Source organism: Centrocercus urophasianus, unplaced genomic scaffold (assembly GCF_019232065.1).
Source record: "Centrocercus urophasianus isolate 14NV4802_14NV808 unplaced genomic scaffold, USGS_Curo_1.0 seq_40, whole genome shotgun sequence".
NCBI classification, from domain to species: Eukaryota; Metazoa; Chordata; class Aves; order Galliformes; family Phasianidae; genus Centrocercus; species Centrocercus urophasianus.
The window spans coordinates 4,308,130-4,328,589 of record NW_024884978.1 but is presented as its reverse complement, the minus strand read 5'-3'; the positions used below and the strand labels follow the sequence as shown (position 1 = coordinate 4,328,589).

Sequence of the window (20,460 nt, the reverse complement as noted above, 5' to 3'; positions counted from 1 at the left end):
ACCTCGTCTAACACAACTACTTGGGTTGGAAAGATGATGGTAACTACTAAAGAACGCTCCCAAAACACGGAAGCTTTAGAAACAGAAGCACTGTTTGAATAGATTCAAATTCTACAGAACAATGCAAAGTCATTGTATAATCAATTAATATTAAGATGCTTCCCCACTGGTAGCCAGCTCTTAAATAGGCCTAGAAGAGGTGCAGCCAGGCTCCACCCCTTCCAGCAGCACAGCTGCATTGCCTTCACCTGTGCTCCTCTGGCTGGCTCAGTGCTCGCCTCAGGTGATCCATCAGAGGTTCAGGCTGTGACTCAGCAGTTCCCATACAGTCATCCTACAGAGCTTCAACAACTCTTCCCCTACAGTTTCACGAAGAAAAGTGGGTGATAATGTGTTGATCTGAATCTGTCAGCTGTAATTCCCCTCTTCCCACAGATGTCGTGCAAACATTCTATTATCTTTCTCCTTGTATTCATTCCATGATAATATTCTGTTCTGCTGCCAATTCATTATAGAAGTCTCTGGTTTCATAACTTGTGACTGTGGAGGGCAGCTGAAACCTCTCCCAAACTGCTACCTCAAGTTTGTGATGCACAATTTTATCTCAAGATATCTCCTAGGATTACAGTAAAGGATTTGTTGCTAAAACTCCCTCCATCATCAAACACTTGAGAACAATCACAGAAAAATTGTATGTGTGCTCTCTGAGAAATTGCTTTCCCATTGTGCCAATGTGACTGATAGACACTCTGGTTGTACAGGACACTCATTCCATCACATCTCAAGAGATCTACCTTCTAAGGAAATCTGGACTCGACTGATGTATCACTCCTTTTCATGGAATTTCAGGTGCAGAACTCTCCTCTCTGTCTGCCCCTTTCTCTCTCTGTCTTCCCTTGCTGTTAAACAATGACTGCAGGCAGACTAAAAGTAATATTTATAAACTTTGTTGTAATCATTTGCCAGACTCAATATTTCATCCAGCACAGCTGTTTTACTCCCCCATTACGTACACCAGATGCTGTAATACTGTTCCTAATTTAAGTGAGGGGTGTTCAGCTAAAGGCTGCTGCGGGTTCCCATGCCATAGAGCACTGACTTGCAGCTCAGTAGCACATCTCTCCAGTAAACACCTCTGCATGGGAACTGCTGAATCACAGCCTGAACCGATTGACAACTTGAGATGAGCAAAAAGTCAGCCCTGGGAGCAGGTGAAGGCCTTGCTCCACCTCTCCTTGACACCTTTTAAGAGCTGACTCCCAGCGGGGAAGGATTTCTTTTAGAGATTGCTCCTCTTTGAGTCTTCTCAGTGAACCCAGGACAAGGGTAAGCTTTCCATCCATTCTTCTTTAGCACGATAACCTGGTTAGCTTAACTTTCTTGTGTATTTCTTAATTATGACATCCTATATTTGTTGATTATACACACCTCCATGCTGCTCACAGAAAAAGTAGTGTTAACCCTGCTAATGGTATCTGGCCTAAGCAGGAAAAAATGTTAAGTGCTGGCATGTATTCTGCACTTCCTAGCAGTTCTTCTCTTTATGAATCTCTTTCCTACGTGGCTCAATGCACATCCCTTTATTCACGTGATTACTTATGCAGAGGACAATGGTGCACAAAAGGACAAACACTACTGGACAAACAATTCTAGAGGTTGAAATGGGCATGTAATTTTACAGCTAAAGCATTTTGAGGAGAAGAAGCCTAAGTGGAAGAGAGAACATGAGAAAATTCCATTGGCCAAAAATGTTTAATTCTGCCAACGAGACAGTAAGAAAGCCCAGAACTAGCTGAGGAAGGAGGCTGGACCGAGAATGCTTCATTGTGATCAGCTTTATCACAGATCTGCAAATGAAACCAGGCTTTTACCCAAGGAATGATGTAGATCCAAGCAATGATTTCTAGATTCTTATCAATATGTTGCAGGAGTTTTCATTGGCATAGGCTTTAATAAGAAGAAATTCTGAGGTCTTTATTGAAGATTATATCCACAACTGTGTTTCTGATTTCATATTTTAGAGGATGAGAGGTAATTGTTAACAGTCCAGGCAGATATACATGCAATATGGTAATTGCAGCATGTTTGAAATTGGTCCTTTCATTAGGGCATTACATCTTTGTTTTCAGTGGTGAATATTTATCACAACACTGGTCTAAGTCTTCATGTGCAACAATTTTTCTTCTTCCTTTGCACTTTTCTGGGAGAGCAAGAACAGGAGGTCATACAGCAGCTGGACACACACAAACATCTTGGTGATATTTGCAGTGAAATTCTAAGGAGAACTGAGCAAACCTTCAACTTCAAACAGCATTTAAAGAACATGACATTTGGAAAAATATCAGTCCACTCAAATAACTTGAGCTATTGAGGCAGGAGTTTCTCCCAGTCCATTGAGACCAATGCAGAGATGCCCACCTGTAGCTCCTGGCCAGCTGTGCAGCACCTGCTCAGGTTCATAATTTGAGCTCATACCTGTGCTTGTTCTCCTCTGAGCTAGCTTGGGCACTTTTGAGCAGATTCTCCTGTAGTGTATTTTTGGCCTGTGAGAGCACAAAACTGTAAGAGAATTTTAGCTGTGACCTTGCTCAGAATGAGTACGGTAGCCCTTCTGCATTCCAAAGATTACAATACAGTTTGTAATGGTCCTTGGAAGACTTTTCCAGACTTGACTCTCTAACTTCAATTTATCACAACAGTAAGGATTGTGAAATTCCTTGTTTGGTGCAGGAATTCTTAGCTTCTATACTTCCTGCCTTCATAGATATGGCTTTCAATAAGATGCCTATAACAAAAAATGCTACAAAAATTTCGTTATAACAGTAACAAACTGTTTTGTAACCTGCTTTCTACTTTCCTTTCAGTAACTGCAGTATTTGCTGGCCAGTTTCATCCAACTTTGACAAAGAAGAAGATATCTAGGTTTTCTGTTAAAATTGGCTATAAGAAGCCAAACTAATTTTGTACTGAGGGAAAGGCAGGTAAAACTAAGGTATTATAGATTGCTGTTAGCAGCAGTCAATTGAGCAATCAGCAGGTGCATTTGCAGGCTGGCTGTCACAAAGAGCTTGGAAATAGCCACAGCTCTGCTGTCTTTGCCTTGTAATGGAGGGTATTTGTGAAGTGAAGTGATAACAGGGTACAGAGGCTATAAGGAAGCTAAAATGTGATTCCAGAGGAAACTGGGCTTCATTATTTCTGCAGTATAGGGAACAATTTGTGTTAACAGGAAACTTGCATAACTTCTTGCCACAAAGAGGCCTCCAGAAAGGTCAAACTAGTACCACAAATACATAGGCACCTTGGTGACACCAAAGACACCTGGGTAATGACAAATGGGTACTAACATAGTACAAAAGTTTACATCATAATAGAGGATGATTCCATCTGAAATCTGGGCATAGAGGCTGGCATACATTGCTGCACTTCCAAACAATATCCTTTTGTATATATGCATTTATGTGCGTATAGGCTTGCACCAAGGAGTTTTGTGTAATTCTATAAGGACCCTGGATACGACATTCATCTTACCAGGAGTAGACAATAACTTCCTTATAGTGAGAAGATGTCAAATAAACAAGATAAAGTGCCAGAGGTTTAAGCCTGAAGTTGAGATTTAGGGACACAGATTTATTGTTGGATGGCTAAAGAATTGAGTCTCTTCAATAGCACTGCCTTATGTGCGTGTCAAATCCATCGTGGTAGTGAGGTTCTGGGTGCAGTTTCTCTCTCCAGCATTCAAATTTCTCCTTTGGCAACATTCCAGGAGGTCTGTATAGCAGCATTTCTGGACTTCTAATTGAGCAGTACCTGGTAAATGGCCCCTAATGCATCAGGCAGAGATTTACATCCCAATTCATCTTTAGGGTACTGGGACTATGGCAGACTGTCACTTTTAATAACACACTGAGAGGAGAGATCATGAATTTACATTGGCATCAAAAGTTGCAGTCACTCCAAAGTAGCTATTTATGTCCATCATATAAATAATATGCTTTACAAAACTAAACACAAAAATGCACATATGTGGAAGGGCTGTGATGATATCAAAAACAATGCACGTTTTTGATCTTTGTTTTTTTCTGAAGGTTTCTTTGCACAGTGCATTTGAACACTATTTGAGAAGAGGTCTTAAGTACTCCTAGATGAAATAGGACTGGATGAAATATGTGGTTAAGGTTAAATCCTTAGTTAAGGCAAAGTGTCTTCAAAGGAGCTTTTATGTGCCACCTCAGCACAGCTGTACTGCCCTTGGCGTAGCCCTGGAAGCTGCTGCGATCTGGATTCATCTCTGAGATGTATTTCTTTTCACTGTTTGCATGGCAGGACTGCAGAATGCAAGTGGAGCAATTTAGTACTATCAGATTATGATGTTGATATGCTGCTTCCAGTCACTGGCTGGGGCACAGTGGAAAGTATATGGGGGTAAAGGGTATGCACCCATTCCTTTTCCCTACACATCCAAAGGAAGTCAAGAAACACAATTTGTCCTTATTAAATCCTTTCTGCTTTTAACTGATACACAACTGCAGCTGAGATACAATCTCATGAGCCTTTAAAAAGAGGCTGTCCTTAAAATCAGAGTGTATCCTGAGCTCCAAAACAGAGTACGATATACCTTGTGGAGTAAGCCCTCCAAATGGTTTCTTACTGCTGTATCTAGCATTTCTGAGGAAGTTTCCTATGGCAGAAAAGTGAGCTTCTTTTATGGCACTGGACCAGATTAAAAGGCAAGCAGAGGAGTTGTACTGAAGCCACAAAACCTTGATGGTGTGAAGGAGATGCAGAAATGCATGCCAGTGCCATTCAGGTCTCCTTCATGATTTCAGTGGTGTTCCATTGCCATCAGCATCCAGAAATTTAGGGAAACACAAAGGTGCCCATCTGAGTCCCCACGTTCCAAACTGATTCCATCACTGAAGTGATAAGGAAACAGTAACACCACTAGAGACAAATCCAGACTCTAGATAAAAGCTTTTCCCTAAATAACTCTGAAGCAGTGCTCAGCCATTTTTCCTTTTCTAAATACTGAGTGATGAGGGCTAATATACAGCAGTTACTTTAACCTGCTACTTTAATTTTCTGTTCACTTATTACTGTATCAGAAAACTATTTAAGCAGCAACACTATATGCATTTTTTTATTCATTAAGGCTGTTAATGTTTGCAGTAGATTTTTGACTTTCTAAAGCCTCTTTAAATCAAAACATCATATTAGTAAGCTCTCTAAAAATTCATCACAAATCAGTTTACAGGTGACATTGATGTCTTATTGCTACCCATTCCTCCTGGACCATTTCTAACAATTCATTTTTTATATTCCTGCAGTGCTGAAATATGGCTCAGACCAGTATCTGTCCTTTTAGCAATCACCAAAGCAAAGCTTGGCGGTTGTCATATATTGCACTCTTGAGAAAAATGCTAGTAATACTCTGAATTGATTGAACAGCATGGAATCAGAACTAGCTGGCAGAGAAACCATTTAGCTGATTTCAATTCATAAATCTCTTTTCTCTCACTCTTTTAGTTTAGAAATTGCTAAATATTGCCATTATCTTGTGATGCATAGTATGAACCCATTATTTATAAATATATTAATTTAAATAATATGTGATTGCATTCATTAATGCCCCATATAAGGAAGCAGACTTATGGGTTTTACTGAACAGCTTTAATTTAGCACACTGAGCTCCAGAAAGCACGGAACAGCCCTTGGCCAGCAGACACAGAGCTGCTTGTTTCCTCAGACACAATGTTCTTCCTCATCTTAAAAACAAAGTGGTTTTAAACAAACTTTACCTGCTTTCAACTGCTGCTTTAAGCCTGCAAGCGTGACCTAAAATGATTGCAACACAGGATATTGCTTACAAGGTAAATTAGTTGGCAAGATTCACTTTGTGTCTAATAAATGTGTTACTTAACAAATTTTTAGAAGGGGGAAAAAAAGTATGGACAAGAACTGCTAAGAAACAAAGCTCATGCTAGGTGGAAAAAAAGATTTCCTGAAGAAATCTTAACAACCCATCAGTTGTGCTGAGAGCACTATTGCCAAGAACTTGAAAATCTAAAGGCAGAAGTGGCACACATGGAGATCACAGGTGGGTGAAGCCGTGCCTGGGACACACAGTGGCACCCAGAGCCCAGCTTATCGCACGCTGATCTCTTGCTCCAGCTGCAACAAAGCACGGCCCTGCTCTGCTGCTCCGTCAGCTATTCAAGCTCGTAATCCTACGCGTACAGCTGGGCACAGATGTGGCCTCTACCATCACAGGTATTTCTGCTGCTGCCTTTCAGTCTTGATTTCATTTAGAATACTTCCAAGGCCTCTCGTTTGTTTCTGTGTTTTATACACACATGTATTTACAAATTTCTAAGGGAAATCTAAGTTTTCCTTTAAATGTGAGGAGGTTTGCAAAACAAAATGTCCCCTATGGATTGTAGAATGCAAATCAAGACAGCAGCAAAGCTTAACTTCGCAGATCCGCTTTGGACCAATATGTGCAGAGCCACGATAAACTTCTGCTCTAAATTTACAAACAGAGTACTATGTTTGCATGTCTATAACTGCTTCTCACCTAACTGGAGCTTCAGAAAATTTACTCTTAAAGAACCTTGGAAATAGGGTTCTTCAAAGTAAGTCCACAGAAAATCAGGAGATGAGATGGGTTACATGAGATCAGGGAACGAGTTTTGGGGAGAGATCTTGCGGAAAAGATACTGCCAGCAGTGGTGAATGAGGGAGGAAATCCCAGCAGAGGACTGGCTCAGTGCACAACGGGGTGGTTTGTTCATCTGCTGCCAGCAACAGTACCTACATGAGAGCTGGAAACTTTGCTTTGGAGGCAGCACTTGCTGCCTGTCACAGCAGCTCGGCAGGGAAGTTATCCTGCTGTATTGCAGTTGTTGCTGGGTGCCTCAGTGCTTGCTGAATCCAAAGGAAAAAGTAGAGAAAATAAGTCTATATTTTTCTTTGTGACAGAGTGAAGAAGTGTGATTTGCATATTAATAAGAGTTTATATTGTTTATTAAAATGGGTTGTTTATCTGAAAAGGGCTGCTTGTTCAATTCACTAAAGCGGATAATCAAGAGACAAAACTGGGCCTGAGATAGAGCTGAAACTTGGGGAGTTTCCTCAAAAGCAGCATTTATTCTGGGGAATTTATCTGCATGTAAAACTCATTAAATATCTTGTGCTCAGATTCTGGATCTTGAAATCCAATTAACTGTATCAATGATATTCAGCCTTGAGGACCTGAAAAGCCACTTTCTCAGGAAATTAAGAAGCACAAACATACAAAATAACACAGCACAATTCAGAATAACATCTGACTATACTTGAATTGTAAATTGCATGAGCTGATACTGCACTGCGATGGTTTAACAGCACATAAAGCAATATTACCATTGCTCTCTGGAACTTTGTTGTGCAAATTGGATCAAAAGAGGTTTATCTACTTAGCAAATTACATTGCCATCCCATTTGCTCCTGAATGGATTGGGAAGAAGTTTCTTCTCAGCCTCAGGTCAGCAGTATCTGTTAAGTCATCTGCTTTGTAACCAGCCACTGTCTGCACTCTTTTCCTCTTGCTGGCACTGGGGTAGGAGGATGGCAATGTTGTTCATTTGTACTCCCCTTTTAGACCTCCACTTTTCTTTAGGAACAAGAAAATACAGCTTTTAATTCTCAAGTGGTCTAAAAAGTTGCAGTTGGAATTGGAAAACCAATATGGTTTTCCAAAGTGTCTTCCATTACTAATACTGAAACAAACTTTCTGATGGAAGGGGCTAGACAGGTGGAAGGCTTCCTTCCGTCTACCTGCTCTCATATGGCACAATTCCTGCCAGCCCCCTTTTCAAAAAGACGTGCATAATTTTGTCTCTGTGTGCTTACCTGCAAATTCCTTTTTTATTAATTCATCATTTTTTCTTAGGATCAGTTCCATAAAACCCTTTAGTTTACAACACAATTACAGTCAAGTCTTGTCATAGAAATTCCTTGGCTGCCATACCAGCTGGTTCATTGCCCTGAAAGCTGAAGTGCTTCAGCCCATAAGAAACATACATCCACTTTATAAAAAACATTGCAAAGAGTGAGCATAAACATGCTGCCTGCCAAATCACCTCCTCACTGAAGCCTTAACTATGAGGAAAGAATTATCTTAAGGCAGCTTTTCCTCAAAAGAGCATTTTGATTCAGCCATTTTAGAAATCCCTCTAAAAAAGATTAACCACAACTAGAACAAATCCTGTTCTCATAGCACGATAGAAAGCCATCACCGCCTGGCAGCAGCAGGACAGCATTTGAGAGTGCAACAAGGACATCTCATTTCTGACAACATCTCCAGGCCCTCAGTGCCTCTGACATTTTATTAATAATCAGACACTTCCTTCATCCCAAACTGGCACAAAACCCAGCTGAATTCTTAGGACAGCTGCAGTCACTGCATATCCTGAAACTCCTGGCTTTGGCTCAGTGATTGCTTACATGTCTTTTCTTTCTTGACTTTTATGTTATATCATTCCGTAATTTATAAATAACCTGAAAGATGTCATTCTTTATATAAATGCTTGAATCAATACGTTTGTTGTCTTTTTTTTTTTTTTTTTAATAGAAAGAAAGGCTCCAATGCAGTTCTGTATAAAAGGCAAAAAGCACATTTTCCCCTGAAACGTGGACCACAGCTGGAAGCACTACTGTCCTTCAGTAAGTAACAATACCACCATTTTTTCACTTCTGTAAGGAGGTTTACATCAATTCTGTTGTGTGTGCACTTGTACCACAAGAAGCTCAATAGGAAACACAGAGCATATTCCCATCTCATGGCGTTTCCAGCAGAAATCTCATTTGTCAAGACAACGGGAGAAGATAAATCATTTTCGAATAACCTTTTGTTAGAGTTTCTGCTTGTTCCAGCACTGTAAGTCACAGCGTTTTTCCATTTGCATTGTTCTTTGTTGCAGAAAACTGAACAGCAGAAGAGAATTGTCTGCCTACAATAAGCAACAAATCTTTAAAATACCTTTTTAGACAAATTTTAGCTCCTATGATAACTTAGATGCAGTAAAAAAAGATCAGTGATGAGGACCTATCAGTGATATTTTGGCACATATGCACACCTCAGACAACGATCTCCACCAGTTTGAGCAGAATTATTTATCAAGGTTGCTTTCTGCCTCTACCTTTGGTGTGCCAGCAGTCCACCTCCTGAGCCACACGTGGGCACGTGAGCGTATCAGAAAGGGCTCTGCTTTCACACAGCAGTTTATTCAGATACCCAAATCTGGGTAAACAGGACAGTTTCTATGCATATCTTTAAAAAAGATTATTGATCAGAACAGAGGTTATAAGCTAGTCAGTTATGGCAGTCGCTTTTCAAAGGAAATTATCATGCTAATTTTAGCTGAATAAGACTTTTTTTATAGATGAGCTCATCTTTGCCAGCCTGTTTTTCATTTGATCAACTATTCTTGGAAGATATACTTCAGATCTATTAAAGTAAATGTTGTCCTTTTGTTTTCTAATTAATTTATGGCAGGATATATCCAATAGAAGATTCATCCTTATGAATCTCAGTGCCAGCATTGTCTGGATTACACAGAAACTAGATCATTTTTAACTGCCTGTCCCGTGCCCAGATATGTAGCACGTAACTCCCTGTTATCTTCTTGGTTTTATAGCAGAACACAAAGAGCACATACCTTTCTTCCCCCTGTGTTGATGCGAAGCGGAGTTAGGAATGGATCAAAAATCATATGGCTGGTTTCGATATTGACGGGTGACTGCCTTTTCCCAACAGAGCAAAGATTCCAAGCTGAGTTCACCAAACCCCAAAAGGAGGGAACTGTAAAATATAAAGCAAGTGCAAGTTCAAGAAAAGTCTGGAAAGCCTAGAGAGATTGACACAAGGCAGACAGCCAGGTAATCAGACTTGTCATTCGTTCTGCGTGCACACACTGAAACTGAAAACGGGCAAATCCATCTAGCACTTGATATTAAAACTTCTTAAACAAAGATCAAATATTGTTCCCTACACATTTGTACCAGGAAAGAAGGTGTATGTTTGAGTAGCTATAATCCCAAATTCAGCCACAAATAGCTTTTTTGCTGTTAGTTTTATCAAATATTTACTTAGTGATAGGTATGTTGCTCATTTGTCCTTATGGTAAATTTACACAGTGTGTCATTAGACTGAAACCATTCCTTTTTACTCACTTTTAAAAAATTTCAGGTTTACTAGAATTTGTTAAAATAGAGCATAACTGTAAGAAAAACGCACACCATGAACCCCCCATCAAATATCTTGTTAAAAAAAAGTTCCAATTGGATGTTGATGAAAACCAAGCAGGGCATGTGGGCACAGAGAGGGGCAGTGGTGCATTTCAGCAGTCACAGCTCTGGGCCACCTCTGCTGCTGCAGATTGCTACGAGTGTGGCGCGCAGCTCTTGTTGGTGGCTGGAGAAGATGTACAGCTAATGGTGGCGACTGTGTTGAAAACAGTGTTTGTAGGTGAGAATCTGCTCTAATAGATAGACAGTGTTATCCTGCCTTTGTAGCTTTTGTAGTTTCTGTGGAAATGTTTGGAAGCATTACTTCTGGATACACCTATGAATACGTGGTTGAACAAAAAGTACAATGCTGGCAAACTTTTCTTTGGGATCAGAAAGATTGCTTATGCTTCAAGTGAAGGTTAATTATGGGTGACCTAAGGGTGACTGAACACCCTGGTTAACCAGTGGATAGTGACATTGTGCAATATTAATCACTAATTATATTAAATTCAAGTGATTAGTGTTGCTTCTTAGATGCTCAGAGTATTAGAAAAGTGTTCAGAAGCACAATGGAAAATTTCCAGAAGTATTTATGTAGAACATCAAGGTTTAAATTAAAAATGAGTGCCGAATTCACTGTCTAGTCTAAAGAAATTAGTAGCTGAATCTAGGAAAACATAGCAAAATAGTCATTATTCTATTATTCCAGGTTAACTAGAAGACAAGATTCTACTAGGGGGAAAGCAGCAAAATATTGTTCTTTTGTTATTTCAGCTTTTGTTCCATCAGGCAATGTTCTAGTAGAGACTAAGTCATTAATGAAATAGTTTCTCCCTCACCACAGTTACCTGCACTGTGTGTCCATAGAAATCCAGTCACGTATGAGTGGGGATGCAATGCACCTTTGTGTGTGGACCTCTGAAGCATTCTTGACAGCAGCCTGGCTCCTGCATCACACAGGAGCCCCTTTCCAAGCTGGTTTGCATGCAGCCCACACAGCAGTTTATGATCTCGTTTAACAGGGCTCTCAAGCTACTGGTCATTCTGCCAGAACTTGCTATATAGTGATCGTGTCATCTCTATCTTTATAAATCATCCTAAACTTACATTGCTTGAGCTTGCTTCTCAGCACATTACACAGACAAAAGGTGACAAGTTTTGCCCTGACCAGTGTCATGTCTTCACATTTCTCCTAACAGAATTTCTTCCAATTTACTGGGAAGAAGTTTTATTGAGATGTATGAACGTGCTTGAACGTGGGATTTTGAAGGCTGTTACCAAACCTATGCATAACAACAGCTAGAACAATACAGTCAGGGTTGAATGCTATTCTCCCACTGATACACCAATATTTGCCTGAATAAATACATCTCAAGAGGAAAAGAGAAGGAAGAGTGCCCAATAAGGTGCCCTTCTGTATGCGCCATGAACTCACAGACTGTAATCATGCTGCCCACAGCGTGTGTTGGACATCCAGCAGTGCACATCCATGTCACACAGCCACAGACTGGATGAGACTGGAAGGGAGCTCTGGAGGTCACCTCATCCAACCTCCCTGCTCAGGAGGAGCCACTCATCTCCAGGCGGCTTCTGAGCATCTCTAAGGGTGCAGCAGCTCTGTGTTGGGAGAGGGGGCAGAGGTTGTGTAGCATGGGATCAGAGGGATGTGCTCTACATCCTAAATACTACTTCATCGTAGTAAAAAATGATGTTGGACTCAAAGGTGTAGGTGATGAAATGGCTGTGACAGTTAAGACTTGTCTCCCACATAATTTCTCTGGCTATGGAGAACTGAATTACACAGAAGTTTCTGCATTCTGTCCTGTTCTGTTCCTGCATCTTGCTCTTAACTGGAATTTTTGAGGTGCTTTCTGAAGAGTTGCTGTGAGGCACTTACTGTAAAAAAAGAACTTGATCTAGCTCAGAAGGGACAGAAGCCCCACTTGGACAGGGGGAAACAACTCTGCACTTCTTGGCACCCCTGGCTCTGGGTGTAGAGCACTTGGTGGTAGGTGGGCTTGCGTGTGTAAAACTGCTCCAGAATGTTTGCTGTGCAAAACTTTCCTTGAAGGAACAACCTCTGATTTAGATCTGAGCAATGCAGGGGCTCTAGTTTAAGAAGTGTCTGTAGGAGAGAGAGTCTGTGTAGGAGATTTCATACTATATTGAATTTCCTTGTTTTTCATATGAATAAAAACCCTCGTATGGTAGATTTTTGTGTAATCTAATTAAGAGCCACCTGAAAATGAAGAAGCTTGGTTGGCTTGTTTAAAAAGAACAGAACAACCATAAAATGGGCACCAGGATGACTGGAATCTAATCAAAATTAGGTGTTTTTTATGCTGAGCTTGTCTTCAAGTACTGACAGGGAAAAGCCAGAAACTTCATCAGAAAAAGAAAGAAGGCAGCTAGAAGAAATAATCCTTCAAAAAATTTTCTTTTTCTTTCCAAAGAAAAAAAAATGGAAAATATGATAAACTCTGACATGTTAGGTATAAAACTAAAGTAAAGAAGTCAAAAGAAGATACCGAGGAACAATTTTCTAACGGCATAAAAACCACTAATAACTTTTTCCCAGTGTGTGAGAGGCAAGGATCCTGCCCGTGTCTGTAGGGCCACCTGATGATGAAGTTGTAAAAGAAGCACATGAAAGATAACACAGAGAGCAAAGCTCTATCAATTCTTTTCCTTACTGCTTACAGAGGTGCCTAGGGATGTTCCCACACAGGACCTTCTTTATGGGGAACGAATCTGAGAAACTGCCTCCAATTCAAGCACTGGAAAAATGTTTTTTAATATAAACTGATAAAACAAACAAATTCACTGGAGTCAGTCAGAAATCATGGGTGAATACCGTGGTGACTTGAATTGTCAGAGTCATCATTTAAATCTGTGCTGTCTCACAGGGATGAGAAGTCGCAAATATCATTTCATTTTTAAAGAGCCCTCCTTACAGAGTCCTTCAGGGATCTCCTTGCAGGGCTACAGACAAACGGACACGTGGAAGTAGCTTTGTCCTTACCATCCCCCCAAAAAACAGGACTGAAAAATTGAACTGTCTGTTAGAGTTTGTTTCGCTGTCACTCCTATAAACAGGATAAGGTGATTGCAAATTCATTGATGTTCCACCAAATGTTAATTAAAATGGCTTTGCAGATATCATTGAACCGGGGAATGCCTCAATATCCTCCTGGAAGTGAAAGGAAGTACAGCTCAGAAGGTGCTTATCTTCCCCAAGGAGTCTGCTCCTGGTCACTGTCCATAGCACAAGATGAAGTCAAGGTGAGACAGTGAAATTATTTGTGTTACGCTAAGATTGGAACTTCCTCTTGTAAGAGCACAGATTTTCTGAATTTAAGTTACTCCAGAGTCTGTGAGCTTAAATACGAAGAGTCAACTTATTAATGCAGCAGTTCCTTGTTTATACATTTAAGCTTTAACATCAGCCCTGGCAACAGCATAAAACACAATCAAATTGTATTTGTGCAGTGATTATTCTTGTCCTGTGTAATTACTGGTCCCTCAGATAAAATCTCAAGCTACTTTATTGAAGCTGGGAATTGAAACCACAGAGAGAATCGTCTATCTATGTACATCAATAAAGCGGTCCATTAATTATTTCCACCTACTCAACTTGAAGAAAATTACCATACTAATGCCTCTGGGTAACCACATGACCTGCTCTGCTTCTCCATAACAGCTAAACGTAAAGTCATAAAGGCTCTGAGAGATAAATCGGGGACACTAAAGAAATGGCAGCATAGAATGGCATTCAGGGAAGTAATTGGTCACAGAAATCTCCAGACAGCATTAACATCAGACAGAATCACAATGCCTTCAAACTTCAGAACTGAAAGTATTCCGATTTCTTTTCAACAAGCAGAAAGTTAATAGCTGAAATATATCACCAAGAATTAGACAGCATCTCATTATTCAAAATGTGATGAAAAGTAAAAATTTTCACCAATCAATCTTGAAACATTTCAGAAAGTAAAAATCGAACAGAGGTCAACGGCAGCAAATCGCGTATGAGTAGTTTCATACTGGTCTGTTCAAATGCCATCTTCCTTGATGGAATCCCTTGAAGGACTCTCAATGACAGAAAAAGTTCACAGCTGCATTGGCAAACCAAGGGGGAAAAAACAACAGAAGGGGCACGGAAGGGGTTAAGATTCTGGAAATACACTTTCTTTCCAAAAGTGTTTGTTTTTTGCTGTACGTTTAATACAGGCACCCTGCAATACCTTTCTCAATTTTCCTTTTAAATTATAGCCGCTCAATTCTGCCTAATTAAGCATTTTCTTTAATGATAAGGGTATTGCCTGAGAAGAGGTATTTAGTAATCACAATTAGTGACCTCTAAGCCTGCAAGGCGTTTGCTTATTTTCATATAAATATTTGGGATACCAGCATAGAAAACAGCATTATTTTCTTTGTTGGCGCTGATTAAAATAGACTGATTCACATTCATAAACTATGCTAATCATAAAATAAACAGCAGTTATACTATAGTATGTAATTGGATTTTATGTGCCACAGTGTGGTCAGTTAATGCATACAATAAAGCTGAAGAATCAGGCGGTACTTTAATCTTTCCTGAAAAACGGATCAGCTGCTTATAGGTGATTTTCACATCTCTCATGTATCTGTAGGCACAATCCTATCCAACTCCAAGACTGAGCAACTCCAGGGCTCAGCTCCACTGTCCCTCTAGAGCCATTGGTGCCACCACTTTGGAGTGTAATGTACTTCTTTCTTCACTCCAGAAACACACACAATCTTGAGGAAAATTGTCTTTCTCTGCAATGTTAGTGAAGTTTCCTCCACTGACAGTTTTAATGTAAATGTGTCAAGAAATGAAAATTGCAAAGACAGAATAAAGGACAGTTTGATTTCAAGGTGAGAGAAATGGAGCTGCTTTGTGCAGGTGGTGCAGACTTGGATAAGGGAAATCCTTCTTGGCGGAGCTAAAAATGAAAACATAGGGTGGAAAGCATCATCCTCTCCCCTTTTTCTCAATCAACAGAACATGCTGAGAACACGTGTGGATGGGGTCAGTGCCTGGGTCTGCCGGGCTGTCTTACTATGTCTGCCCATACTAACCTGCTGTCTGGGATGCCTGAGTAACCAGCTGCATCAGTTACTTACTGCTAGCTGGCAGTTTCTAATCAAGTCTGGTCTTTCCCTCAATCATCAGTCACTGCTGTGGTTCAACAGATTCCCCTTGGTGCAGGGGAACAAAGAACAAGGCAGCTATCACAAATGAGCGGGTTTGCCTGATGCACACTGCGATTTGGAAGGGGGGAGGAGGAAGAGTTTGTCCTGGGTTTATATGTTAGAATGAAAGGACAAAAGGAAAAGCAACAGTGCTGAGATTGTCATTTCGTCCTCTGGGGCTTTAAACTGCAGTGCTAGAAATGGGTGTTGAACTATCATCATAACTTTAAAAGTAGTCTCTTAACGTTTCTTTATCTTTCCCTTTTATGATCGTGTTGGTTTTCTTTCTGTAAAAGTGGGGACTCTTGCTACTAAAATCGACTGAGCCGAGGCAGGGTGAGAGGAGGAGGTAAGGTGCTAAAGAAGATCCAGAAGAAAAGTGAAGAAAGCTTCACATAGGTGAAATTGGGACACAGGAGAAAGTTGTTTGAAGAAAGTAATTTGGAACATTGTTTTAAGGAGAAGGGAAAGTCTGCTTATCCAGCAGATAGCTGGAGCTGTGTTCTGTAGATTCAGCTTTATTTTAATGTCTGTGGGATATTATCGATCTTTTTGATGAAAAGTATAAATGAAGGAAGGAACACAAAACATTAAAAAAGACAGCATTTATTCTACCAAAAATGCTCTTTCTATGACAGTGCTTCACAGCAGACTGTTACTAAGTCATAACTCCAGTAGTAAGTCGTAAGTTAACTGTTTCTTGCCAAATTCAGTACATCTGCATCTGTTAGCACTGTATTTGTTTGTTAGTGTGAACATAATGAGCTTCACATTCTGAAACTACAGGGCTTTATGGGATTCATTTTGGAGGATGTTGGCACTGTGCCTTAAGAATAATATGTGAGGAGCATCCAGTAAGAGTTAACTCGTCCTGATCTCTTAACACATCTCTGTATAACTGCCTCTTGAGGATTACCTGTATCTACACACTGCTTTCCCACAAGACTCCTCCAGCTAATGACAACAGCAAGTAGTGCAGAAATGTCCTGGCTCTGCTGACTTGCAGAGACAAGTGAGGAGCAGGCACAGAGTTCACCACTGAGTGCTGAGGCTCTTATCTGTAACGACAGTTCCAGACAGTAACGCTGTCTTCCACGCTGTCTTATTTTCTAGAGTAATCATGTTTCTTTGACCCCATTCCACAGGGCTCTGGCCCTGCCTGGGGATGCTGCTTACATCCTGAGATTACCAGAGCTCTAACTTTGACTGCCCTCAGAAAGGCCAGAAATCCTGAGGACAGCTGACTGGATGCACTTAGCAGCTGAAAAAGTCTGGGAAAATCCTGATCTCTTAGAAGTCTAATGTGCTGCCAAACCACAAATCTGAACAGATCCACTACTACAGAAAGTTCTGGTATGCCAGGGAACCTTGGCCTCTCATTAGCTGATACATCAGACAATTCAGTAACTGCTATCCAGGAATTGTTATTCTACTATGTCATCTACTACTGAATTTTTTCCTCGCTGCAGTTACACTGATGAATCTGGTCACTGCTTTCTTGATAGCACGTTCTACTTGCAGCATGAGGCACACAGCCTCTGCAGATAGGCTTCTGCTGCTGTGAACTGAAGGCAGTTTGAATTACCTCGGAAAGCCAGAGAGTTTAGGGAGAATTTCTCTCTTCAGCTCAAACATTCCTGGCTGCTTCTCCTGAGCTGCGTGTGCCAGCAGCAGAAGCAGAGAAGTCTTAGGAAAGTCTGTACAAAGTCTTAGAAAAGTCTTAGAAAAGGGTGATCTTGGTTACATGGGAGCCCCACTACTGCAGGTCTTCCAAAGGACAGTCCCTGTTGCTGTCTTTTCCCTTCCTTCAGAATAAGAATTTGTTTTTTAGCGATCTCTGCATTTGACAAACTCTTTATGTAGGAATTACTATCTGGGATGTAAGTGGATATCTGATTGCGAGGTTATTCTTCTGGCTGATTCCACAGTGTCTGATTTCTGTATTCTGTACGTGCACCAAGGGACAAATATGCTGCATAGGAAATGTAACAGTTTTCTATCCAACAAACCCCTGCATCCTCAATCGTCTGAATGTCAAATGGTAACTAATATAGAAAGCGTAAGGCTGGTCATTGGTGGCTTAATCTTCAGAAATGCTGAAATGCATTCTCTGAGTTCTCTGATATCAGGGAAAATACAAAAGATATGAAAGGTCACTGGGACTACGTACATAACCAGAAAATTTTATCAGCATGGTATCTTGTCCAGGAAAATCCTATACAAACATAATTACTGAGTACCTGCTTAAAAAGAAAAACTGCATTGGTACAAATCTACCTGCAAGATCCCAACAAACCAGAGAAGAATGTAATGATTCATCTTTCCCAAATGGCTGAAATATGTACCGAAAGCTGGAGGGGCCCCTCACGTTGCACACATTTCCTCCTCAAATTCCAAAGACATTTGTCTTTGCTTGTCAGAGCTGTGAAAGTGAGTTTGTCCACAGTCCCACTGCCTCCTGTAGCAAACGCAAGGCAAGTGCTTCTTGTTTATTCAAGGTTTTGCATATCCATCATTCAAACAAGTTTCCTTTATGGAGTTGCTATTAGAGAGAACCGTTATACCATTGGATTAATTGCCATGTGTTGCTCAAATACACTGCAGCTTCATTAATGACAAGGTCATATTTCAAACCTTTCAGCTCGCTAATGCATTCCATTTTGAATTCTGCTGTGAACCTGAGCTTCCAAACAACCTTGCTGATCATGCTGAGGCTGCTTTTGAGATGCAGCAAATGAAACTGAGCTCTGCTGTCAGTGAGAAAACATTTTGCAAATATATTGGTTTTCACAAGGCTATGAAGATTCTTAGATACTCACCTAAATGTGTATTTAATTACACTAGTAAGTGTTTTCTTATTTACTTTGAAATTTCTGCATTTGTAGTCAAATAGAGAACAATGTTCTGCAGCACTCGCATCAGACAGGTGTCATGGCTTTATGATTGAACTAGGGAGGCCCTCAAAGGAGTTTTCACGCCACTCCATCCCCCTTCCACCCCTCTGCCAGATAAAAAAGAAGAAAAAAGGAAATCTAAAACGGTGAGTGGGAAAGCAAGCAAATAGATTTGCCAGGCATTGCTTGGGAGTGGAGAAGGAAATAACTCTAAGGAAAAAGGGCTGGATGTGAAGAGAATAGACGTGGGCAGGAATCTGTGCAGCAGAGCGGGGGTGAGGTGTGAAGTGTGGGGGCAGCAAGGAGGAGAGCGGGGTACGCAGAGATCCATTGTGTGCTACACGTCAGGAAAAAGAAGGGACAGATTCAGCTGTAGGGGCTGGAGTGAGCTGAATGTATCACATAACACAGATCTTCATCTCTCTCGTCTCTGCTATCATTCTTTTGCTGACTAAATTTTAAATCAAGTCTGTAAAATAAGGTAAATCCATGCATGCATCGTATTTGTATACATCACAGTCATTACATCTCTAGTGCTAAGAAATCCAAGCATGTCAGTCAGGGCATGTGTGGTTTTCTTAACATTTGGACTCCTTTAGGAAAGAGCCTTTCAAATGCTGGAATGACTGACAAAGTCAGAAGGGGAGTTGAACAGTGCCGGCGTGTTGTTACAACTGCATCCCCGATTTGCCACCAGAGGGCACACGGTGCGCTCTTCAGGGTCTGCTTTACCCGGGATCTGCAGTGGGCAGGACCCGATGGGGGCTTCCTCCAAGCTCAGCATCTCCAGTCTCCTTGTGCAGGGAGCTTGGGGTAGAAGTGGGAGAGCGGCAAGAGTTCTATAAACAAGGAGCCAGAGCAGGGGGAGCTTGGAGGCGGCACAACAAGGCAGGGCTGTGCAGCACAGCTATGTCCCAGCCGCTGGCAGGAGTCCCACAGCCACATGATGGAGCATCAGGTCAGAGAACAGACCCAGGGCAGCCTGTGCAGACAGGATTACCTGAAAACACCTCAAGGAGACTGTCATCATTAGTCAAAGTGCCGGAACACTATGGATACTCTAAAGATGGAGGCTTGAAGAAACCACCTCCTCTCAGTGCTGTAGGGTTATCACAGTCCTGTGTGAATCTGATAGACTGCTTTGCTGTTTCTAATTTGGTCATGCCTGATGTCGCTGTTAACGCATACATAAAAGATACAGTGACTCCCCACAGTAGTTTCAGAAGGTTCTGAATCGTTACAGCAGATTTGCTCTGGATGTGCTACTGAGAATTGGTGGAAGTAATGGGTTAGGAGTGGACGTTCCCTCTTGGTGTAAGAGAGCTGGAAAAGTGCTGCAGGGCTGCCGTCAGTGACTGAGGATGGAAACGTACAGCTCACACAGAAAAGCAACAAGAGTAACGGGGTTGTGAGTGCCAGGTCTGTACTCAGGGTTAGATCAAACAGCTGGAGAGCCTCCATTTCCAGTTCAGTTGTAACGATGAAGCTGTTTGGCACATCTGTACAGCAGTAACCTTTCCAGAACCTTCCCTTAGCTGTTTTCTGAAGCTGTGGGTCTGTATGCATACCCACTAAAAACTGCTGCACATCTGCCCTATACAAGTAGGTGGCACAAGTTTGAAAGGCAAAAACTGACACTTTCTTGCCATGGCTTACAGTGACTTATTTCAGCTGACGAAAAAGGGTAGTAGCAAACACATTGCACGTGTGAGCAATGCAGCAGTGTGCAAGAATCGTCCAACCTGCAAGGTAACTGCTCCACCTTGAGCAGCACCACAGCAGCATCTGCTAAGTTCTCCCGGAGCAGTGCAGAGGCTACTCAGAGGTCTGACACACAGAATGCAAAATTATAAAACCTCTCACAGGCACAAAGACCATAATCTGCTTCCCAATGTGTCACAGGGAGAACAGAGGGCCTGTAGCTCTGGAATGCTCCCACAGCCTCTTTCTCTCTGCCAGGGACTGTAACAGCTCAGAAGGAATGAGCATCAATTGCTTCCAGGGGAGATGTGTAAAAGATAATGTATGTTGCCTTTTTGGCAGCAAAGATTGGCCAGAAGATAGTGCCTTGGAGGCTTTA

General features: G+C 41.3%; 1 protein-coding gene across 1 annotated transcript in view; it reads right to left on the bottom strand.

The window, feature by feature from the left end:
- Window positions 1–20,460, bottom strand: part of CA10 (carbonic anhydrase 10) — a 152,945-nt gene that overhangs the window by 78,058 nt on the left and 54,427 nt on the right. The window contains exon 4 of the mRNA XM_042833040.1: window positions 9,699–9,841. Within this exon, the coding sequence (XP_042688974.1) occupies window positions 9,699–9,841 (143 nt within the window). The remainder of the gene's footprint in view (window positions 1–9,698; window positions 9,842–20,460) is intronic.